This window comes from Oncorhynchus nerka, linkage group LG22 (genome assembly GCF_034236695.1).
Source record: "Oncorhynchus nerka isolate Pitt River linkage group LG22, Oner_Uvic_2.0, whole genome shotgun sequence".
Lineage (NCBI taxonomy): Eukaryota > Metazoa > Chordata > Actinopteri > Salmoniformes > Salmonidae > Oncorhynchus > Oncorhynchus nerka.
In genome coordinates this window covers 103,099,894-103,124,662 of record NC_088417.1, presented here as the reverse complement: position 1 = coordinate 103,124,662, position 24,769 = coordinate 103,099,894, and the positions used below count along the sequence as shown (strand labels likewise).

Sequence of the window (24,769 nt, the reverse complement as noted above, 5' to 3'; positions counted from 1 at the left end):
TCAGCTACAGGTAGATACACCTCATCTACAGGTAGATAGACCTCAGCTACAGGTAGATTGACCTCAGCTACAGGTAGATTGACCTCAGCTACAGGTAGATTGACCTCATCTACAGGTAGATAGACCTCAGCTACAGGTAGATAGACCTCAGTTACAGGTAGATACACCTCATCTACAGGTAGATAGACCTCATCTACAGGTAGATTGACCTCAGCCACAGGTAGATACACCTCATCTACAGGTAGATATACCTCATCTACAGGTAGATACACCTCATCTACAGGTAGATAGACCTCATCTACAGGTAGATTGACCTCAGCCACAGGTAGACAGACCTCCTCTACAGGTAGACAGACCTTATCTACAGGTAGACACACCTCAGCTACAGGTAGACATACCTCATCTACAGGTAGACACACCTCAGCTACAGGTAGATACACCTCATCTACAGGTAGACACACCTCAGCTACAGGTAGACACACCTCAGCTACAGGTAGATACGCCTCATCTACAGGTAGATACACCTCATCTACAGGTAGACACACCTCAGCTACAGGTAGACACACCTCAGCTACAGGTAGATACGCCTCATCTACAGGTAGATACACCTCATCTACAGGTAAATATACCTCAGCTACAGGTAGATACACCTCAGCTACAGGTAGACACACCTCAGCTACAGGTAGACACACCTCAGCTACAGGTAGATACGCCTCAGCTACAGGTAGATACACCTCATCTACAGGTAGACACACCTCAGCTACAGGTAGACACACCTCAGCTACAGGTAGATAGACCTCAGCTACAGGTAGACACACCTCATCTACAGGTAGATATACCTCAGCTACAGGTAGATACACCTCAGCTACAGGATAGATATGCCTCATCTACAGGTAGATGGACCTCAGCTACAGGTAGATAGACCTCAGCTACAGGTAGACACACCTCATCTACAGGTAGATTGACCTCAGCTACAGGTAGACACACCTCATCTACAGGTAGATAGACCTCAGCTACAGGTAGACACACCTCATCTACAGGTAGATAGACCTCAGCTACAGGTAGACACACCTCATCTACAGGTAGATAGACCTCAGCTACAGGTAGACACACCTCATCTACAAGTAGATAGACCTCAGCTACAGGTAGACACACCTCATCTACAGGTAGATAGACCTCAGCTACAGGTAGATACACCTCATCTACAGGTAGATAGACCTCAGCTACAGGTAGATAGACCTCAGCTACAGGTAGACACACCTCATCTACAAGTAGACAGACCTCCTCTACAGGTAGATACACCTCATCTACAAGTAGATAGACCTCAGCTACAGGTAGACAACCTCATCTACAGGTAGATAGACCTCAGCTACAGGTAGACACACCTCATCTACAGGTAGATAGACCTCAGCTACAGGTAGACACACCTCATCTACAGGTAGATAGACCTCAGCTACAGGTAGACACACCTCATCTACAAGTAGATAGACCTCAGCTACAGGTAGACACACCTCATCTACAGGTAGATAGACCTCAGCTACAGGTAGATACACCTCATCTACAGGTAGATAGACCTCAGCTACAGGTAGATAGACCTCAGCTACAGGTAGACACACCTCATCTACAAGTAGACAGACCTCCTCTACAGGTAGATACACCTCATCTACAAGTAGATAGACCTCAGCTACAGGTAGACACACCTCATCTACAGGTAGATAGACCTCAGCTACAGGTAGATGGACCTCAGCTACAGGTAGACACACCTCATCTACAGGTAGACACACCTCAGCTACAGGTAGATTGACCTCAGCTACAGGTAGACACACCTCATCTACAAGTAGATAGACCTCAGCTACAGGGCCAAATAAAAGCAATTAAGTTCACCATTACTTTGCCTATTATTCACAGGTCATTACTGTACCTAACTGTACTCTACTGTAGTCTACTGTACTGTAGTCTATCGTACTCTACTGTAGTATACTGGACTCTACTGCAGTCTACTGTACTGTAGTCTATCGTACTCTACTGTAGTATACTGGACTCTACTGCAGTCTACTGTACTGTAGTCTATCGTACTCTACTGTAGTATACTGGACTCTACTGCAGTCTACTCTACTGTAGTCTATTGTAGTCTACTGTACTTCCTGGTCTGGTCTGGTCCAAGGACTCTGCACAGTAAACAGAGAAATGAAGGTGCAAGAAGATTTGCCCATTTAGCTTTGAATGGTTTTCTTTCTGTTTACATTTCAATGAAAACCACTGATACACTGTAAAACAAAACAAAACAGGTGTGTAGTTGTCATGGTGATCTGAGTGGTGTGTGGTGGTCATGTTTAGCTGAGCTGCTCTGAGACTCAGTGTCGCACCGTGATGATGTCACCATTATGTCACAGAGGAAGGGGGCCTGATCATTGGTCCCCTCGCTCAACATTCCAACGCTACTTAAAATGGAGGCAGTTCATTGGTCAGGAGGAGGGTCGCCGCTACTGGCACCCAGCTTCATCAGCCAACCGCCCTTTCTCCGTATCCGTGACGATACCTGTTAATGGAACAGCGTCTCAGACTCGATCAGGTAAACCATCTGTAATAAGTCATCCCACTGAAGAGAAACCAGTCTAACGGTACACAACGTCCACAGAACACCACCACATAACGTGTGGTGTGCTGTTGGTTACGGAGAAGGGCTTCAGTTGTAACAATGCAGCACAGCTGGAGGAGTCTCACTCCGGGACTGTAGGTGGGTCAGTGGCTGGGTGGGTGACGGGGTGACAGACTGGGCAGAAGCCTCCAAAGAGTGTTGAGTATCTCTCTCCTGGGTTATGGTCTCTCCTGGATTAGGGTCTAGTCTCTCCCTGGATTAGGGTCTAGTCTCTCCCTGGATTAGGGTCTAGTCTCTCCTGGATTAGGGTCTAGTCTCTCCTGGGTTAGGGTCTAGTCTCTCCCTGGATTAGGTCTAATCTCTCCCTGGGTTAGGGTCTAGTCTCTCCCTGGGTTAGGGTCTAGTCTCTCCCTGGATTGGGGTCTAGTCTCTCCCTGGGTTGGGGTCTAGTCTCTCCCTGGGTTAGGGTCTAGTCTCTCCCTGGATTAGGGTCTAGTCTCTCCCTGGATAGGGTCTAGTCTCTCCCTGGATTAGGGTCTAGTCTCTCCCTGGATAGGGTCTAGTCTCTCCCTGGATTAGGGTCTAGTCTCTCTCTGGGTTAGGGTCTAGTCTCTCCCTGGGTTAGGGTCTAGTCTCTCCCTGGGTTGGGGTCTAGTCTCTCCCTGGGTTGGGGTCTAGTCTCTCCCTGGGTTAGGGTCTAGTCTCTCCCTGGGTTAGGGTCTAGTCTCTCCCTGGGTTGGGGTCTAGTCTCTCCCTGGGTTTAGGGTCTAGTCTCTCCCTGGGTTAGGGTCTAGTCTCTCCTGGGTTAGAGTCTAGTCTCTCCCTGGGTTAGGGTCTAGTCTCTCCTGGGTTAGAGTCTAGTCTCTCCCTGGGTTAGGGTCTAGTCTCTCCCTGGGTTAGGGTCTAGTCTCTCCCTGGGTTAGGGTCTAGTCTCTCCCTGGGTTAGGGTCTAGTCTCTCCCTGGGTTGGGTCTAGTCTCTCCCTGGGTTGGGGTTTAGTCTCTCCCTGGGTTAGGGTCAAGTCTCTCCCTGGGTTAGGGTCTAGTCTCTCCCTGGATTAGGGTCCTCGAATGCCAGGTAAAGGATGCACTGATGCACCATGTCAGCCCACATCACCGTTGTACTCTATGCCCTGAATCAATCAACCAGCTCTCCTTCCAGCCTACTTCAGCTCCGTTTCTATATCAGTCTCTGTCTGAAGGCCTTGTGTTACAGTAGTCTATTACACAACAATATCTTCTAAACTAGTTCATTGTCTGTTGTTTGTTTTAAGTAAAAGTGGGTGTTTCTGTCCGTCACTCCCAACAGGGGCTAGGGGTGGGTGGGGGGGGCATGGGGTTATCCCAGCCCAGGAGCGAGGCCCTGGGGGTGGAGGTGGGGGGGGGGGGGGCATGGGGTTAGCCCAGCCCAGGAGCGAGGCCCTGGGGGTGGGGGAGCTGGGTGAGGCGGGTCAGATGGTGCTCTTGGAGAAGGACACGCGGAGGTGATGGTTCTCTCCCAGGTCGTGGTTGTGGAGGTCGATCAGGGCCTGGATGGCCTCCTCCACTGAACCCAACTGGATCAGAGCCATCTTACGGTCCTTCCTGAGGCGGACACAGATGGACAGACAGTAATCAATTACACTTTATTGATCCGCAAAGAGATGTTCATTCCAGATCATGAGTATGTACCGAGATCACTATTCTGAATGTTCCCTCGGCTCTGAATGACACATTTTTATCTCTAGTCTGTCAAACCTGCTTTTGGAGAAACATATTAGGGTGTGGAACAATCCTACTGAACTGATAGATCAATAAAGGTTAAATAAATAAATACAAATATATTTCTCTAAGTGGAGCACCAAAGAGTCACCAGAGAGTCACCAGAGAGTCACCAGAGAGCCACCAGAGAGTCACCAGAGAGTCACCAGAGAGCCACCAGAGAGCCACCAGAGAGTCACCAGAGAGCCACCAGAGAGCCACCAGAGAGTCACCAGAGAGCCACCAGAGAGCCACCAGAGAGCCACCAGAGAGCCACCAGAGAGTCACCAGAGAGTCACCAGAGAGCCACCAAAGAGTCACCAGAGAGTCACCAGAGAGTCACCAAAGAGTCACCAGAGAGTCACCAAATAGTCACCAAATAGTCACCAGAGAGTCACCAGAGAGTCACCAGTGTCACCAGAGAGTCACCAGAGAGTCACCAGAGAGTCACCAGAGTCACCAGAGAGTCACCAGAGAGCCACCAGAGAGTCACCAGAGAGCCCTATATCGACATAACCTGAAAGGCCACTCAGCAAGGAAGAAACCACAAAAAGCCAGACTACGGTTTGCAACTGTACATGGGGACAAAGATTGTACTTTTTGGAGAAATGTCCTCTGGTCTGATGAAACAAAAATATAACTGTTTGGCCATAATGACCATCGTTATGTTTGGAGGAAAAAGGGTGGCAGCATCATGTTGTGGGGGTGCTTTTCTGCAGGAGGGACTGGTGCACTTCACAAAATAGATGGCATCATGAGGCAAGAAAAGTATGTGGATATATTGAAGCAACATCTCAAGACATCAGTCAGGAAGTTAAAGCTTGGTCGCAAATGGGTCTTCCAAATGGACAATGATCCCAAGCATACTTCCAAAGTTGTGGCAAAATGGCTTAAGGACAACAAAGTCAAGGTATTGGAGTGGCCATCACAAAGCCCTGACCTCAATCCTATAGAAAATTTGGGGCAGGACTGAAAAAGCGCGTGACTCAGTTACACCAGCTCAGTTAGGAGGAATGGGCCAAAATGCACCCAACTTATTGTGGGTAGCTTGTGGAAGGCTACCCAAACGTTTGACCCAAGTTAAACAATTTAAAGGCAATGCTACCAAATACTAATTGAGTGTATGGAAACTTCTGACCCACTGGGAATGTGATGAAAGAAATACAAGCTGAAATAAATAATTCTCTCTACTATTATTCTGACATTTCACATTCTTAAAATAAAGTGGTGATCCTAACTGACCTAAAACAGGATAATTTTTTACTAATCTATATCGAATTGTTTTAAGGTCATACCAAGGATAATTTAGCTATTTGACTTTTAAGACCCCTTGAAGTATGAAAAATAAAAAATAAACTAATTCCATGCATTTTTTTCAACTGTTACCACGGGACCTTTAGACGAGGTCTGTGAGGCCTGTGAGACCTGTGGGGCCTGTGAGGTCTGTGGGGCCTGTGAGATCTGTGAGGCCTGTGGGGCCTGTGAGGCCTGTGGGGCCTTTGAGGCATGTGGGGGCCTGTGAGGCCTGTGGGGGCCTGTGAGGCCTGGGAAGCCTGGGGGCCTGGGAAGCCTGTGAGGCCTGTGGGGGGGCCTGTGGGGGGGGCATGGCCTGTGGGGGCCTGGGAAGCCTGTGAGGCCTGTGGGGCCTGGGAAGCCTGTGAGGCCTGTGGGGCATGTGAGGCCTGTGGGGGCCTGTGAGGCCTGTGGGGCCTGGGAAGCCTGTGAGGCCTGTGGGGCATGTGAGGCCTGTGGGGGGCATGTGAGGCCTGTGGGGGGCCTGTGAGGCCTGTGGGGGGCCTGTGACAATAGACGTACTACATGTTCCTGAGAGTCTCACCTTTCCACATAGGGGACATAATAGGGTGTAGCTGAAACACGGCTTCAACTCTTGTTGCCTTTCATCGGCAGATGCAGTGGATTGCTAGCTTTAACTAACATATTTAATTAACTAACATATTTAATTAACATATTTAATTAACATATTTAACCAACACATTTAATTAACATGTTTAATTAACATGTTTAACCAACACATTTAATTAACATATTTAATTAACATGTTTAATTAACATATTTTTATGGGGATTTTATTATGCTACTTAGGTTACCGCAGGAGAGCGGACATCAACTCTAGGGGGTAAGAAAATCATTTCTCTAGGGGGTAAGAAGGTCATTTTTCTAGGGGGTAAGAAGGTCATTTTTCTAGGGGGTAAGAAGGTCATTTTTCTAGGGGGTAAGAAGGTCATTTTGCGTTTGAGTCGACGCTCAAGTTTCAAGTTTTTGGTTTAGCCGTGGTAGGCCGGCATTGTAAATAAGAATTTGTTCTTAACTGACTTGCCTAGTTAAATAAAAGTTCAATTAAAAACTACAAAGGTGATCTCTGTGAACATCAGGGAAACTGTCAAGTAGAGAGAGGCCTCTGTTGGAGAGGTGAAGGTTTCTGTTTGAATCGCGGCCTAGTCGGATCCTTTGTGTGTTGCTGAAGCAGTGAGGAAGTCAAGTGTCAGAAAGAGAACCTACTGGAAGAACTTGAAGGCCTTGACTGTGTATCCAGTCCCAGCAAACAGCTCCTTCAGGATGTCATCTGTTATAGATGGACTGTCGGTGGAGAGGAGGAGGACGAAAACAAAGGAACAGTGTTTAGAGGGGAGCTCTGAAGAAAAAAGGCTTTTTACCTTCAACTGGTGATACCTCTTGTGGAGTATACTGCAGGAGTACAGCCTCTACAGTATACTGCAGGAATACAGCCTCTACAGTTTAGTACAGCCTCTACAGGAGCCTCTACAGTATACTGCAGAATACAGCCTCTACAGTATACTGCAGGAGTACTCTACAGTATTACCAGCCTCTCAGTACACTGCAGTGAATACAGCCTCTACAGTATACTGCAGGAGTGGAGTATACTGCAGGAGTACAGCCTCTACAGTATACTGCAGGGTACATCTACAGCATACTCTACAGTATACTGCAGGAGTACAGCCTCTACAGTATACTGCAGGAGTACAGCCTCTACAGCATACTGCAGGAATACAGCCTCTACAGTATACTGCAGGAGTACAGCCTCTACAGTATACTGCAGGAGTACAGCCTCTAGTGCAGCCTCTGCATACAGTACACTGCAGGAGTACCTCTAGCCTCTACAGTATACTGCAGGAGTACAGCCTCTACAGTATACTGCAGGAATACAGCATACTGTAGACATATAGCTGCCATATTGAGTATACTGCAGGGTATAGCTCTACAGTATACTGCAGGAGTACAGCCTCTACAGTATGCAGGAGTACAGCCTCTACAGTACACTGCCATCTCTACAGTATACTGCAGGAGTACAGCCTCTACAGTATACTGCAGGAGTACAGCCTCTAAGTTGGCAGGAGTACAGCCTCTACAGGAGGTACAGTCTAGTTGGAGGGAGTACAGCCTCTATACTGCAGGAGTACAGCCTCTACAGCTGCAGGAATACAGCCTCTAGTACTGGAGACAGGGGAAGGACAGGTTCAGGTTTAGGTAAACACAATAGATAACTATTGGAGAGGGGAGGAGGGAGGTGTAGTTGGAGAGGGGGAGGAGGGAGGTGTAGTTGGAGAGGGGTGGTAGTTGGAGAAGGAGGGAGGTGTAGTTGGAGAGGGGAAAGAAGGAGGGAGGTGTAGTTGGAGAGGGGAGGAGGGGGTGTAGTTGGAGAGGGGAGGAGGGAGGTGTAGTTGGAGAGGGGAAGGAGGGAGAGTGTAGTTGGAGAGGGGAGGAGGGAGGTGTAGTGAGGGAGGAGGGGAGGAGGGAGGAGGGAGGTGAGGGGAGGTGGTTGGAGGAGGGAGGTGTAGTTGGAGGGGAAGGAGGGAGGTGTGGTTGGAGAGGAGGAGGAGGGAGGTGTAGTTGGAGAGGGGGAGAAGGGAGGTGTAGAGAGGTGGAGGAGGGAGGTGTAGTTGGAGAGGGGGAGAAGGGAGGTGTAGTAGGAGAGGTGGAGGAGTGAGGTGTAGGTGGAGAGGGGAGGTAAAGTGAATCTCACGGGATGTTGGATAGATGGAGGGTGGCAGAGGGGGAGGAGGGAGGTGTAGTTGGACAGTGGGAGGAGGGAGGTATAGTGAATCTCACGGGATGTTGGATAGATGGAGGGTGGCAGAGGGAGGGAAGATGTTCTGAAAGTTCTTGGATCCAGGCTTCTTGAAGCGGTGTAGCGGGGAGCCGCTGAAGTCTTTAGTGAGGCCCTGGTCTTCCTGTCCCTCCCTGGGCAGCTGGACCGTCTGGTGCTTAGAGATGGTCACTCTGATCACCTTGCCGTGCAGCCGCTGGCCGTTCAGGTGGGACATTGCTGGAGGAGACGAGGAGAAGAGTCAGACATCGTACAGACTGACAGACATAAATAATTATAATAAAATAATAATATATTTGATTTGGCGGACACCTTTTTATTTTTTTTTATTTTACCCCTTTTTCTCCCCAATTTCATGGTATCCAATTGTTTTAGTAGCTACTATCTTGTCTCATCACTACAACTCCCGTACGGGCTCGGGAGAGACGAAGGTTGAAAGTCATGCGTCCTCCGATACACAACCCAACCAAGCCGCACTGCTTCTTAATTAACACAGCGCGCATCCAACCCGGAAGCCAGCCGCACCAATGTGTCGGAGGAAACACCGTGCACCTGGCAACCTTGGTTAGCGCACTGCGCCCGGATCGCCACAGGAGTCGCTGGTGCGCGATGAGACAAGGATATCCCTACCGCCAACCCCTCCCTACCGCCAACCCTCCCTAACCCGGACGACGCTAGGCCAATTGTGCCTCGCCCCCACGGACCTCCCGGTCGCGGCCGGTTACGACAGAGTCTCTGGTGGCACAGCTGGCGCTGCAGTACAGCGCCCTGGACCACTGCGCCACCCATGAGGCGGCGGACACCTTTCAGGGCACTCAAGGACATCTGACATTAACAGGAGCCCTAAATAAAAGCCACTGTAATACATAATATAGTTAAATCAACTGTAATACATAATATAGTTAAATCAACTGTAATACATAATATAGTTAAATCAACTGTAATACATAATATAGTTAAATCAACTGTAATACATAATATAGTTAAATCAACTGTAATACATAATATAGTTAAATCAACTGTAATACATAATATCATTAAATCAACTGTAATACATAATATAGTTAAATCAACTGTAATACATAATATAGTTAAATCAACTGTAATAATATAGTTAAATCAACTGTAATATAATATAGTTAAATCAACTGTAATATAATATAGTTAAATCAACTGTAATACATAATATAGTTAAATCAACTGTAATACATAATATAGTTAAATCAACTGTAATACATAATATAGTTAAATCAAGTGCATGAATCAAAGTAACATTTGAAATGAAAGGACCAGACGAAACAGAATGGATCAAAGAGGAGGGGATAGGATATGGACCCGGTATTAGGGTTATTTTTTGGATAGGATATGGACCCGGTATTAGGGTTATTTTTTGAATATAGTTTTTTATTTTCAGTTAATAACAAATAGTTATTTACATTGACGGCCTACCCCAGCCTACCTCGGACAGGGTAAGGGTTTAGGGTAAAGGGTTTAGGGAAAGTGTTTAGGGTAAGGGTTTAGGGTAAAGGGTTTAGGGTAAGGGTTTAGGGTAAAGGGTTTAGGGAAAGTGTTTAGGGTAAGGGTTTAGGGAAGTGTTTAGGGTAAGGGTTTAGGGAAAGTGTTTAGGGTAAGGGTTTAGGGTAAAGGGTTTAGGGTAAGGGTTTAGGGTAAAGGGTTTAGGGAAAGTGTTTAGGGTAAGGGTTTAGGGAAAGTGTTTAGGGAAAGGGTTTAGGGTAAGGGTAAGCGTTTAGGGAAAGTTTTAGGGTAAAGGGTTTAGGGTAAAGGGTTTAGGGTAAAGGGTTTAGGGTAAGGGTTTAGGGTAAAGGGTTTAGGGTAAAGGATTAGGGTAAAGGGTTTAGGGTAAAGGGTTTAGGGTTTAGGGTAAAGGGTTTAGGGTAAAGGATTAGGGTAAAGGGTTTAGGGTAAAGGGTTTAGGGTAAAGGATTAGGGTAAAGGATTTAGGGTAAAGGGTTTATGGTAAAGGGTAAGGGTTTAGGGTAAAGGTTTAGGGTAAAGGGTTTAGGGTAAAGGGTTTAGGGTAAAGGGTTTAGGGTAAAGGTTTAGGGTAAAGGGTTTAGGGTAAAGGTTTAGGGTAAGGAGGAGCCAATTGTGGAGAGGCAGAATGTGAGGGAGACAAGGAGCCCAGCAGAGGGAGGACCAGAGGGAGAGGGAGGGGCCATAGGCTTGAAGAAGGTCAGAGAGCTAGGTGGTTGTGGAGGGCTTTGTCGGTAAGGAGGAGGGCATTGAAGTTAATACAGGATTGCACAGGGAGCCAGTGGTTGGTGTGATGTTAGGATCTGTCCTCTCAGTATTATAACAGTAGGTTCTGTCCTCTCAGTATTAAAACAGTAGGATCTGTCCTCTCAGTATTAAAACAGTAGGATCTGTCCTCTCAGTATTAAAACAATAGGTACTGTCCTCTCAGTATTATAACAGTAGGTTCTGTCCTCAGTATTAAAACAGTAGGTTCTGTCCTCTCAGTATTAAAACAGTAGGATCTGTCCTCTCAGTATTAAAACAGTAGGATCTGTCCTCTCAGTATTAAAACAGTAGGTTCTGTCCTCTCAGTATTAAAACAGTAGGTTCTGTCCTCAGTATTAAAACAGTAGGATCTGTCCTCTCAGTTTTAAAACAGTAGGTTCTGTCCTCAGTATTAAAACAGTAGGATCTGTCCTCTCAGTTTTAAAACAGTAGGTTCTGTCCTCAGTATTAAAACAGTAGGTTCTGTCCTCAGTATTAAAACAGTAGGTACTGTCCTCTCAGTATTATAACAGTAGGTTCTGTCCTCTCAGTATTAAAACAGTAGGTTCTGTCCTCTCAGTATTAAAACAGTAGGTTCTGTCCTCTCACCAAGCTGTGCCTGAGTAGCGTCGGCCATCTGGATTAAGGCATTCTCTTTCTTGTTGAACAGAATCTTGACCCGATGCACATCACCATATACCCCTAGAGAGAAGGGATAGAGGGAGGGATAGAGGGGAGGGATAGAGGGGGGATAGAGGGGAAGGATAGAGGGGAGGGATAGAGGGAAGGGATAGAGGGGAGGGATAGAGGGGAGGGGATAGAGGGAAGGGATAGAGGGGAAGGGATAGAGGGGAGGGATAGAGGGGAGGGATAGAGGGGAGGGATAGAGGGAAGGGATAGAGGGAGGGATAGAGGGGGGATAGAGGGGAGGGGAGAAGGGATAGAGGGAGGGATAGAGGGGAGGGATAGAGGGGAGAAGGGATAGAGGGGAGAAGGGGATAGAGGGAGAAGGGATAGAGGGGAGGGATAGAGGAGGGATAGAGGGAAGGGATAGAGGGGAGGGATAGAGGGAGGGATAGAGATGAGGGATAGAGAGGAGGGATAGAGGGGAGGGATAGAGGGGAGGGATAGAGGGAGAAGGGATAGAGGGGAGGGATAGAGGGAGGGATAGAGGGGAAGGGATAGAGGGAGGGATAGAGGGAGGGATAGAGGGAGGGATAGAGGGGGGAGGGATAGAGGGGAGGGATAGAGGGGAGAGAGAAGGGATAGAGGGGAGGGATAGAGGGAAGGGATAGAGGGGAAGGGATAGAGGGAAGGGATAGAGGGGAGGGATAGAGGGAGGGATAGAGGGAAGGGATAGAGGGGAGGGATAGAGGGAGGATAGAGGGAGGGATAGAGGGAAGGGATAGAGGGGAGGGATAGAGGGAGGGGAGAAGGGATAGAGGGGAGGGATAGAGGGAGGGATAGAGAGGGGAGGGATAGAGAGGAGGGATAGAGGGGAGGGATAGAGGGAGGGGAGGGATAGAGGGGAGGATAGAGGAGGGATAGAGGGAGGGATAGAGGGGGAGAAGGGATAGAGGGGAGGGATAGAGGGGGAGGGGATAGAGGGGAGAAGGGATAGAGGGAGGGATAGAGGGAGGGATAGAGGAGAGGGATAGAGGAGGGATAGAGGGGAGGGATAGAGGAGGGATAGAGGAGAGGGGAGAAGGGATAGAGGGGAGGGATAGAGGGGAGGGATAGAGGGAGGAGAAGGGATAGAGGGGAGAAGGGATAGAGGGGAGAAGGGATAGAGGGAGAAGGGATAGAGGGGAGGGATAGAAGGGAGGGATAGATGGGAGGGATAGAGGGGAGGGATAGAACGAGAGAGTGGGAGGGACAAGAGGAGAGTGAAGTACATACATTATTTCAATACAATTCAAAGGGGGCTTTATTGTTATGGGAAAACAGATGTTTACATTGCCTAATCAAGATCATTTCCCTTCATTGTATAATGCTGAGAGTTTACGGGGAGATGGAAGGATAGAGGGGTGTGAGATGGCAAACAGATGTCAGTATCTAAACAGACAGGACAGGAAGTATACTTATCAGCCAATCACAGTTAGCATAAAAGGCACAGTAACCACGGTAACCCCCCCCCACACACACACACACAGCTATGCAGTGAATGACAACCATTACTAAATGGCCTTACCAAATAGGATGAACAGTCCGTGTGGTGATATGCTCTGCAGGGAGAAGAAAGAGGAAATCAGACAACTGGTCAAGTGAAGGTAATACTGGTGGTGTGGTGATACAGAAACCAACCAAGCATGCACCTTCCCTTTCCCTTGCATCATCATCACACACATCCAGCCAGCCAGCCAGCCAGCAGCGGCCTAGCCAGCCAGCCAGCAGCGGCCTAGCCAGCCAGCCAGCAGCGGCCCAGCCAGCCAGCCAGCAGCGGCCCAACCAGCCAGCCAGCAGCAGCCTAGCCAGCCAGCCAACAGCGGCCCAGCCAGCCATCCAGCAGCGGCCTAGCCAGCCAGCAGGGCCCAGCCAGCCAGCCTGCAGGGCCCAGCCAGCCAGCAGCAGCCCAGCCAGCCAGCCAGCCAGCAGGGCCCAGCCAGCCAGGCAGCAGCAGCCCAGCCAGCCAGCCAGCAGCGGCCTAGCCAGCCAGCCAGCAGCGCCCAGCCAGCCAGCAGGACCCAGCCAGCCAGCCAGCAGCGCCCAGCCAGCCAGCAAGGCCCATCCAGCCAGCCAGCAGCGCCCAGCCAGCCAGCAGGGCCCAGCCAGCCAGCAGCGGCCTAGCCAGCCAGCAGGGCCCAGCCAGCCAGCCTGCAGGGCCCAGCCAGCCAGCAGGGCCCAGCCAGCCAGCCTTCAGGGCCCAGCCAGCCAGCAGCGGCCCAGCCAGCCAGCCAGCCAGCAGCGGCCCAGCCCTAATGCTGCTTATCTAGCTGGAGAATCAGATAAGACCCAGCTATTCACTATTACCTATGTAGTGGGCCCTGGTGAAAAGTAGTGCACTGCATAGATAAAAGGGTGGGATTTGGGACACAGCCCAGGTCGTGTCTTGTGACATCAACTGCTGCTGACACAGATAGAGAAAGCAGCTACTAACATGAAACTCTTTAATGATTGCAGCCCAGCAGAGAATCCAACATGATATTTACCAAGAAGTAGACCTAAGTACCATACATTCTAACATCAGCTTCTATCTGTTCATACGTCATATCCCTTCTTACCAAGTCAGTAACATTTAGTTATCTGGAAAGTGTCCCATCTCACCAGGTCGGTAACATTTAGTTATCTGGAAAGTGTCCCTTCTCACCAGGTCGGTAACATTTAGTTATCTGGAAAGTGTCCCTTCTCACCAGGTCAGTAACATTTAGTTATCTGGAAAGTGTCCCTTCTCACCAGGTCAGTAACATTTAGTTATCTGGAAAGTGTCCCTTCTCACCAGGTCAGTAACATTTAGTTATCTGGAAAGTGTCCCATCTCACCAGGTCAGTAACATTTAGTTATCTGGAAAGTGTCCCATCTCACCAGGTCAGTAACATTTAGTTATCTGGAAAGTATGGCATTTTATGTCTATTTTAGGCGGGTTGGTGTGTGGCATGTTCTGAGAGTTTTGTAAGGGGTAGCCTGGTCCCAGATCTGTTGGTGCTATCAAGTCAACATTCTTTGTAATGCCAAATGTTTAGCTTGACAGTGAGCAATGGCGTTGGCAAGAGCACAAACAATAAAGTTGAGGGGGTAACAGGTGGGCCGGGGGGTCACTCACATCAGGGTTGAGGTTGGAGACAAGGAGAACGGCGTGAACAGCGATGGGGGCCATGCCGTGTAGGGTCATCCGTCCCGAGACTGAGCCGGGCATGGCGAGGGGTCCCAGAGCGCCGGTCATCGTGTGCATGGACAGACCTGGGGGCACGCACGATAGCAGGTCAAAGGGCGGGCCTACTAGAGGAGGGAGGAGGGCCCAGGGTCAGTATGAGGAGGGAGGAGAGACGTTAGGAGGGGAGGGGAGGGGGAGGGGAGGAGGGAGGGCCCAGGGTCAGTATGAGGAGGGACAGTAGGAGAGGGGAGGGGAGGAGGGGGGCCCAGGGTCAGTATGAGGAGGGAGGAGAGACGGTAGGAGAGGGGAGGTGAGGGGGAGGAGGAGAGACGGTAGGAGAGGTGAGGGGAGGTGAGGGGGAGGAGGAGAGACGGTAGGAGAGGTGAGGGGAGGTGAGGGGGGAGGAGGAGAGACGGTAGGAGAGGGGAGGTGAGGTGAGGTGAGGGGGGTGTCCCAAATGGCACTCTATTCACTATATAGTACATTTGGGACGCAGTCGGAGAGTGGGAGAAAGATGATGATGATGATGATGATGATTATGATGGTTGAGATTATGTACTTATAAAAACACTAGAACATGATTCACCAGTCAAGTCAATGGGGCTGGTGGTCTGAGGATGATTCACCAGTCAAGTCAATGGGGCTGGTGGTCTGAGGATGATTCACCAGTCAAGTCAATGGGGCTGGTGGTCTGAGGATGATTCCCCAGTCAAGTCAATGGGGCTGGTGGTCTGAGGATGATTCACCAGTCAAGTCAATGGGGCTGGTGGTCTGAGGATGATTCACCAGTCAAGTCAATGGGGCTGGTGGTCTGAGGATGATTCACCAGTCAAGTCAATGGGGCTGGTGGTCTGAGGATGATTCACCAGTCAAGTCAATGGGGCTGGTGGTCTGAGGATGATTCCCAGTCAAGTCAATGGGGCTGGTGGTCTGAGGATGATTCCCCAGTCAAGTCAATGGGGCTGGTGGTCTGAGGATGATTCCCCAGTCAAGTCAATGGGGCTGGTGGTCTGAGGATGATTCCCCAGTCAAGTCAATGGGGCTGCCGTGGTCTGAGGATGATTCCCCAGTCAAGTTAATGGGGCTGGTGGTCTGAGGATGATTCCCCAGTCAAGTCAATGGGGCTGCCGTGGTCTGAGGATGATTCCCCAGTCAAGTCAATGGGGCTGGTGGTCTGAGGATGATTCCCCAGTCAAGTCAATGGGGCTGCCGTGGTCTGAGGATGATTCCACAGTCAAGTCAATGGGGCTGGTGGTCTGAGGATGATTCCCCAGTCAAGTCAATGGGGCTGGTGGTCTGAGGATGATTCCCCAGTCAAGTCAATGGGGCTGGTGGTCTGAGGATGATTCCCCAGTCAAGTCAATGGGGCTGGTGGTCTGAGGATGATTCCCCAGTCAAGTTAATGGGGCTGGTGGTCTGAGGATGATGCCCCAGTCAAGTCAATGGGGCTGCCGTGGTCTGAGGATGATTCCCCAGTCAAGTCAATGGGGCTGCCGTGGTCTGAGGATGATTCCCCAGTCAAGTCAATGGGGCTGCCGTGGTCTGAGGATGATTCCCCAGTCAAGTCAATGGGGCTGGTGGTCTGAGGATGATTCCCCAGTCAAGTCAATGGGGCTGCCGTGGTCTGAGGATGATTCCCCAGTCAAGTCAATGGGGCTGGTGGTCTGAGGATGATTCCCCAGTCAAGTCAATGGGGCTGGTGGTCTGAGGATGATTCCCCAGTCAAGTCAATGGGGCTGCCGTGGTCTGAGGATGATTCCCCAGTCAAGTTAATGGGGCTGGTGGTCTGAGGATGATTCCCCAGTCAAGTCAATGGGGCTGCCGTGGTCTGAGGATGATTCCCCAGTCAAGTCAATGGGGCTGGTGGTCTGAGGATGATTCCCCAGTCAAGTCAATGGGGCTGATGGTCTGAGGATGATTCCCCAGTCAAGTCAATGGGGCTGCCGTGGTCTGAGGATGATTCCACAGTCAAGTCAATGGGGCTGGTGGTCTGAGGATGATTCCCCAGTCAAGTCAATGGGGCTGCCGTGGTCTGAGGATGATGCCCCAGTCAAGTCAATGGGGCTGGTGGTCTGAGGATGATTACCCAGTCAAGTCAATGGGGCTGGTGGTCTGAGGATGATTCCCCAGTCAAGTCAATGGGGCTGGTGGTCTGAGGATGATTCCCCAGTCAAGTTAATGGGGCTGGTGGTCTGAGGATGATGCCCCAGTCAAGTCAATGGGGCTGCCGTGGTCTGAGGATGATTCCCCAGTCAAGTCAATGGGGCTGCCGTGGTCTGAGGATGATTCCCCAGTCAAGTCAATGGGGCTGCCGTGGTCTGAGGATGATTCCCCAGTCAAGTCAATGGGGCTGGTGGTCTGAGGATGATTCCCCAGTCAAGTCAATGGGGCTGGTGGTCTGAGGATGATTCCCCAGTCAAGTCAATGGGGCTGCCGCGGTCTGAGGATGATTCCCCAGTCAAGTCAATGGGGCTGCCGTGGTCTGAGGATGATTCCCCAGTCAAGTCAATGGGGCTGGTGGTCTGAGGATGATTCCCCAGTCAAGTCAATGGGGCTGCCGTGGTCTGAGGGGCTAACAATGTTATAGTGATTGTATTGTCTATGATAGTACCTACCTATATAGGGGGTATGGGGCTGGAAGAGGGTGATAGTGGGGTGGTACCTACCTATATAGGGGTATGGGGCAGGAGGAGGCTGGAGGAGGGTGATACCTACCTATATAGGGGTATGGGGCAGGAGGAGGGTGATAGTGGGGTGGTACCCTACCTATAGGGGTATGGGGCAGGAGGAGGGTGGTACCTGCCCATAGGGGTATGGGGCAGGAGGAGGGTGATAGTGGGGTGGTACCTACCTATATAGGGGTATGGGGCAGGAGGAGGGTGATACCTACCCATATAGGGGGTATGGGGCAGGAGGAGGGTGATACCTACCTATATAGGGGGTATGGGGCAGGAGGAGGGTGATACCTACCTATATAGGGGTATGGGGCAGGAGGAGGGTGATACCTACCTATATAGGGGGTATGGGGCAGGAGGAGGGTGATACCTACCTATATAGGGGTATGGGGCAGGAGGAGGGTGATACCTACCTATATAGGGGGTATGGGGCAGGAGGAGGGTGTACCTACCTATATAGGGGGTATGGGGCAGGAGGAGGGTGATACCTACCTATATAGGGGGTATGGGGCTAGAGGAGGGTGATACCTACCTATAGGGGGTATGGGGCAGGAGGAGGGTGATACCTACCTATATAGGGGGTATGGGGCAGGAGGAGGGTGATACCTACCTATATAGGGGTATGGGGCAGGAGGAGGGTGATACCTACCTATATAGGGGGTATGGGGCAGGAGGAGGGTGGTACCTACCTATATAGGGGTATGGGGCAGGAGAAGGGTGATACCTACCTATATAGGGGGTATGGGGCAGGAGGAGGGTGATACCTACCTATATAGGGGGTATGGGGCAGGAGGAGGGTGGTACCTACCTATATAGGGGTGTGGGGCTGGAGGAGGGTGATAGTGGGGTGGTACCTACCTATAGGGGGTATGGGGCTGGAGGAGGGTGTACCTACCTATATAGGGGTGTGGGGCTGGAGGAGGGTGATACCTACCTATATAGGGGGTATGGGGCAGGAGGAGGTGATACCTACCTATATAGGGGTATGGGGCAGGAGGAGGGTGATACCTACCTATATAGGGGGTATGGGGCTAGAGGAGGGTGATACCTACCTATATAGGGGTATGGGGCAGGAGGAGGGTGGTACCTACCTATAGGGGTATGGGGGCTAGATGAGGGTGATACCTACCTATATAGGCGGTATGGGGCAGGAGGAGGGTGGTACCTACCTATATAGGGGTATGGGGCAGGAGGAGGGTGATACCTACCTATATAGGGGTATGGGGCAGGAGGAGGGTGATACCTACCTATATAGGGGTATGGGGCAGGAGGAGGGTGATACCTACCTATATAGGGGTATGGGGCAGGAGGAGGGTGATACCTACCTATATAGGGGGTATGGGGCAGGAGGAGGGTGATACCTACCTATAGGGGTGTGGGGCTGGAGGAGGGTGATAGTGGGGTGGTACCTACCTATATAGGGTGTATGGGGCTGGAGGAGGGTGTACCTACCTATATAGGGGTATGGGGCAGGAGGAGGGTGATACCTACCTATATAGGGGGTATGGGGCAGGAGGAGGGTGGTACCTACCTATATAGGGGGTATGGGGCAGGAGGAGTGATACCTACCTATATAGGGGGTATGGGGCTAGAGGAGGGTGATACCTACCTATATAGGGGTGTGGGGCAGGAGGAGGTGGTACCTACCTATATAGGGGTATGGGGCTAGAGGAGGGTGATACCTACCTATATAGGGGGTATGGGGCAGGAGGAGGGTGGTACCTACCTATATAGGGGGTATGGGGCTAGAGGAGGGTGATACCTACCTATATAGGGGGTATGGGGCTGGAGGAGGGTGGTACCTACCTATATAGGGGGTATGGGGCTGGAGGAGGGTGATACCTACCTATATAGGGGGTATGGGGCTAGAGGAGGGTGATACCTACCTATATAGGGGGTATGGGGCAGGAGGAGGGTGATAGTGTGGTGGTACCTACCTGCTTGGGGGAACCCGATAGCGGGGCCAAAACCTGCAGCGTAAGGCGAAGAGATGATACCTGGGGCACCTGGAAACACAATAAATCAAATGTATAAAATATAAAGCCCTTTTTACCTCAGCAATTGTCACAAAGTGCTTAACTTTCCCAAGATCCCAAAGGCCAGACAAAGCAGCATTGGTGGGAAAAGTATCCAATTGTCATACTTGAGTAAAAGTAAAGATACCTTAATAGAAAATAACTCAATCAAAAGTGAAAGTCACCCAGTAAAATACTACTTGAGTAAAAGTCTAAAAGTATTGGGTTTTAAATATACTGAAGTATCAAAAGTCAAAGTCGAAAATATAAATAATTTCAAATTCCTCATATTAAGCAAAGATGGCACCAATTTACAGATAGCCAGGGACAGCCAGGGACAACCAGGGATATAGCCAGGGACAGCCAGGGACAACCAGGGACAGCCAGGGACAACCAGGGACATAGCCAGGGACAACCAGGGACATAGCCAGGGACAGCCAGGGACAACCAGGGACATAGCCAGGGACAGCCAGGGACAACCAGGGACATAGCCAGGGACAACCAGGGACATAGCCAGGGACAACCAGGGACAGCCAGGGACAGCCAGGGACATAGCCAGGGACAACCAGGGACAACCAGGGACAACCAGGGACAACCAGGGACATAGCCAGGGACAACCAGGGACAGCCAGGGACAACCAGGGACATAGCCAGGGACAACCAGGGACAACCAGGGACAGCCAGGGACAACCAGGGACATAGTCAGGGACAGCCAGGGACAACCAGGGACATAGCCAGGGACATAGCCAGGGACAACCAGGGACTCCAACACGACATAAATGACGCCTGTGTGTTTAGTGAGTCCTCCAGATCAGAGGCAGTGGGGATGACCAGGGATGTTCTCTGTTTAGTGAGTCCTCCAGATCAGAGGCAGTAGGGATGACCAGGGATGTTCTCTGTTTAGTGAGTCCTCCAGATCAGAGGCAGTAGGGATGACCAGGGATGTTCTCTGTTTAGTGAATCCTCCAGATCAGAGGCCGTAGGGATGACCAGAGATGTTCTCTGTTTAGTGAGTCCTCCAGATCAGAGGCAGTAGGGATGACCAGGGATGTTCTCTGTTTAGTGAGTCCTCCAGATCAGAGGCAGTAGGGATGACCAGGGATGTTCTCTGTTTAGTGAGTCCTCCAGATCAGAGGCCGTAGGGATGACCAGAGATGTTCTCTGTTTAGTGAGTCCTCCAGATCAGAGGCAGTAGGGATGACCAGGGATGTTCTCTGTTTAGTGAGTCCTCCAGATCAGAGGCAGTAGGGATGACCAGAGATGTTCTCTGTTTAGTGAGTCCTCCAGATCAGAGGCAGTAGGGATGACCAGGGATGTTCTCTGTTTAGTGAGTCCTCCAGATCAGAGGCAGTAGGGATGACCAGGGACGTTCTCTGTTTAGTTGCTGGGGCTACCAATACAGGAAATTCAATGTTGGAAGGTTTACAGTTCATTAAAGAAGAGGAATGTTCGCAAGCTCAATCCCTACAAGCATTCCTTCCTCCCAAATGGGACCCTATTCCCTAAATAGTGCACTATATTGGGCATACGATGCAATTTGGGACGCAGGGTCTCTTCTCTTGTTACACTACAGAACCAACTGGTTTTGTGACAGCAGAGAGCTAGCTGTGATAAGGGTTCAACCTGTGCTCTATTTGCTATTTAGTGCAGTTTTAACCAAACATCTATTCACAAAAAAAATGATTTTAAATTAAATATTAGCTTTTGTCTGGAGCCAAAAAAAGTTAATTTGACGTTATGCACTAACAAGGTTTTTCAGCATAAGCAGATTGACTACTGCTAAAGATGTTTACGGGTGTGACAAGTAGTCTTGACAAAACGAGTATGAGAACGGATATGGGAAAACACCAAGATGGCGCCGACAGATAGGACAGCCGTGCTTCTAGCTCCTAGGCAATAGCTGTTACATTATTAGCACAGAAATTCAGAGTGGACTTCTAGTCCGACTCATGAGGCACGCGCACACCACCCACCGCTTCCAAGTATGTACAGTGGGGCAAAAAAGTATTTAGTCAGCCACCAATTGTGCAAGTTCTCCCACTTAAAAAGATGAGGGAGGCCTGTAATTTTCATCATAGGTACACTTCAACTATGACAGACAAAATGAGAAAAAAATCCAGAAAATCACATTGTAGCATTTTTCATGAATTTATTTGCAAATTATGGTGGAAAATAAGTCTACAGACAATCACGGATTACAAAAAAAAGAAAACCGGCCACGTCCACGGACACTGACGTCTTGCTTCCAGACAAGCTAAACACCTTCTTCCCCGCTTTTAGGATAACACAGTGCCACCGACGCGGCCCGCTCCCAAGGACTGTGGGCCCTCCTTCTCCGTGGCCGACGTAACTAAGGCATTTAAGTGTGTTAACCCTCGCAAGGCTCCCTAGCCGCGTCCTCAGAGCATGTGCAGACCACCAGGCTAGAGTGTTTACAGACATATTCAATCTCTCCCTATCCCAGTCTGCTGTCCCCACATGCTTCAAGATGTCCACCATTGTTCCTGTACCCAAGAAAGCAAAGGTAACTGAACTAAATTACTATCGCCACGTAGCACTCACTTAAGGTCATCATGAAGTGCTTTGAGAGACTAGTCAAGGATCATATCACCTCCACCCTACCTGACACCCAAGACCCACTTCAATTTGCTTACCTACATTACCGTCCAAATAGATCCACAGACGATGCAATCACCATCACACTGCACACTGCCCTGTCCCATCTGAACAAGAGGAATACCTATGTAAGAATGCTGTTCATTGACTATAACTCAGCATTCAACACCATACTACCCTCCAAACTCATCATTAAGCCCTAGGTCTGAACCCCACCCTATGCAACCGGGTCCTGGACTTCCTGACGGGCTTCCTGACGGGCCGCCCCCAGGTGGTGAAGGTAGGAAACAACCCCTCCACTTCACTGATCCTGAACACGGGGGCCTCAAAAGGGTGAGTGCTCAGCCCCCTCCTGTACTCCCTGTTCACCCACGACTGTGTGGCCAATCATCAAGTTAGCAGATGACACAACAGCAGTAGGCTTGATTACCAACAACGACGAGACGGCCTACAGGGGGGAGGTGAGGGCCCTGGGAGTGTGGTGCCAGGAAAATAACCTCTCATCCAATGTCAACAAAACATAGGAGCTGATCATGGACTTCAGGAGACAGCAGAGGGAACACGCCCTCTATCCACATCGACGGGAACAGCAGTGGAGAAGGTGCTGATCGTGGACTTCAGGAGACACCAGAGGGAACACGCCCTCTATCCACATCGACGGGAACAGCAGTGGAGAAGGTGCTGATCGTGGACTTCAGGAGACAGCAGAGGGAACACGCCCTCTATCCACATCGACGGGAACAGCAGTGGAGAAGGTGCTGATCGTGGACTTCAGGAGACAGCAGAGGGAACACGCCCCCTATCCACATCGACGGGAACAGCAGTGGAGAAGGTGGAAAGCTTCAAGTTCATCGGCGTACACATCACTGACGATCTGAAATGGTTCCACCCACACAGACAGTGTGGTGAAGAAGGTACAACAGCGCTTCTACTCCTATGTAGGAGTATATAACACATCAGATCTGGTAAAAGATAATACACCCCCCCCCATCGTCTTTGAAATGCAAGAGAAAGGCCATAACGTACTATTCCAAGTTAGGCGCAATTTAGTCACTAGATGGCAGCAGAGTTTGTGCAAAGTTTTAGACTGATTCATTTCTGATCAAAATGTTGTATCAAGCCTTGATACAACATACAAATATGCCTCTTATTTTATTAACCATGCAAGTCAGTTAAAAACAAATTCTTATTTACAATGACGGCCTAGAAACAGTGGGTTAACTGCCTTGTTCAGGGGCAGAACAACAGAATTTTCCCTTGTCAGCTCGCAGGATTCAATCTAGCAACCTTTCAGTTACTGGCCCAACACTCTAACCACTAGGCTACCTGCCTCCTCTACACTCTAACCACTAGGCTACCCTGCCACCTCTACACTCTAACCACTAGGCTACCCTGCCACCTCTACACTCTAACCACTAGGCTACCCTGCCACCTCTACACTCTAACCACTAGGCTACCCTGCCACCTCTACACTCTAACCACTAGGCTACCCTGCCACCTCTACACTCTAAGCACTAGGCTACCTGCCACCCTGTGCCTTATTGGTTTATTAATACATTTTAAAGTTCACAGCTGCTCACTCTCCTCAAACAATAGCATGGTATTCTTTCACTGTAATAGCTACTGTAAATTGGACAGTGCAGTTAGATTAACAATGAATGTCAGCTTTCTGCCCATATCAGATATGTCTATGTCCTGGGAAATGTTCTTGTTACTTACAACCTCATGCCGATCCTGTAGAGGTTAATAATGTTGACGTATTTTGCATTACTCATATGTATATACTGTATTTTATACTATTTTACACTATCCTATTGTATAGTAGTAGTAGTAGTAGTCTATTCTATTGTATAGTAGTAGTAGTAGTAGTCTATGTAGTAGTAGTCTATTCTATTGTATAGTAGTAGTAGTAGTAGTCTATGTAGTAGTAGTCTATGTAGTAGTAGTCTATTCTATTGTATAGTAGTAGTAGTAGTCTATGTAGTAGTAGTCTATTCTATTGTATAGTAGTAGTAGTAGTCTATTCTATTGTATAGTAGTAGTAGTAGTAGTCTATTCTATTGTATAGTAGTAGTAGTAGTAGTCTATTCTATTGTATAGTAGTAGTAGTAGTAGTCTATTCTATTGTATAGTAGTAGTAGTAGTAGTCTATTCTATTGTATAGTAGTAGTAGTAGTAGTAATAGTAGTAGTAGTAGTAGTAGTAGTAGTCTATGTAGTAGTAGTCTATTATATTGTATAGTAGTAGTAGTAGTAGTCTATTCTATTGTATAGTAGTAGTAGTAGTAGTCTATTCTATTGTATAGTAGTAGTAGTAGTAGTCTATTCTATTGTATAGTAGTAGTAGTAGTAGTCTATGTAGTAGTAGTCTATTCTATTGTATAGTAGTAGTAGTAGTCTATTCTATTGTATAGTAGTAGTAGTAGTCTATTCTATTGTATAGTAGTAGTAGTAGTAGTCTATGTAGTAGTATAGTAGTAGTAGTAGTAGTCTATTCTATTGTATAGTAGTAGTAGTAGTAGTCTATTCTATTGTATAGTAGTAGTAGTAGTAGTTTATTCTATTGTATAGTAGTAGTAGTAGTAGTAGTCTATTCTATTGTATAGTAGTAGTAGTAGTAGTCTATTTAGTAGTATAGTAGTAGTAGTAGTAGTCTATTCTATTGTATAGTAGTAGTAGCAGCAGTCCATGGTACAGCAGCAGCAGCAGCAGCCTTTATCCTAGCACAGCAGCAGCAGCAGCAGCAGTCCGTCCTACTGCACAGCAGCAGCAGCAGCAGTCCATCCTTACCGCAGCTAGCGCAGCAGCAGCAGTCCATCCATCACAGCAGCAGCAGCAGTCCATCCCATCGTACAGCAGCAGCAGCAGCAGTCCATCCTTAGCAGCAGCAGCAGCAGTCATTGCCAGCAGCAGCAGCAGCAGTCCATCCCACTGCATAGCAGCAGCAGCAGCAGTCCATCCTTACTGCATAGCAGCAGCAGCAGCAGTC

The 24,769-nt window shown here is 49.2% G+C and overlaps 1 protein-coding gene across 2 annotated transcripts; it reads right to left on the bottom strand.

Moving 5' to 3' along the window:
- Positions 1 to 3,450: 3,450 nt before the first annotated feature.
- LOC135563851 (polypyrimidine tract-binding protein 3-like) lies at positions 3,451 to 19,176 on the bottom strand. Of its 2 annotated transcripts, none has more exons than XM_065007683.1 (7): positions 19,089 to 19,176; positions 14,426 to 14,601; positions 12,857 to 12,890; positions 11,275 to 11,367; positions 8,427 to 8,643; positions 6,858 to 6,935; positions 3,451 to 4,181 (listed from the first exon to the last, which is right to left on the bottom strand). In XM_065007683.1, the coding sequence occupies exons 2-7, from the start codon at positions 14,552 to 14,554 to the stop codon at positions 4,049 to 4,051; spliced, it is 684 nt and encodes a 227-aa protein (XP_064863755.1). In that variant the 5' UTR covers positions 14,555 to 14,601; positions 19,089 to 19,176; the 3' UTR covers positions 3,451 to 4,048. The 2 variants fall into 2 exon arrangements, with proteins under 2 accessions (XP_064863755.1, XP_064863756.1); XM_065007684.1 differs by having other exon boundaries at positions 14,426 to 14,562.
- Positions 19,177 to 24,769: the final 5,593 nt, after the last annotated feature.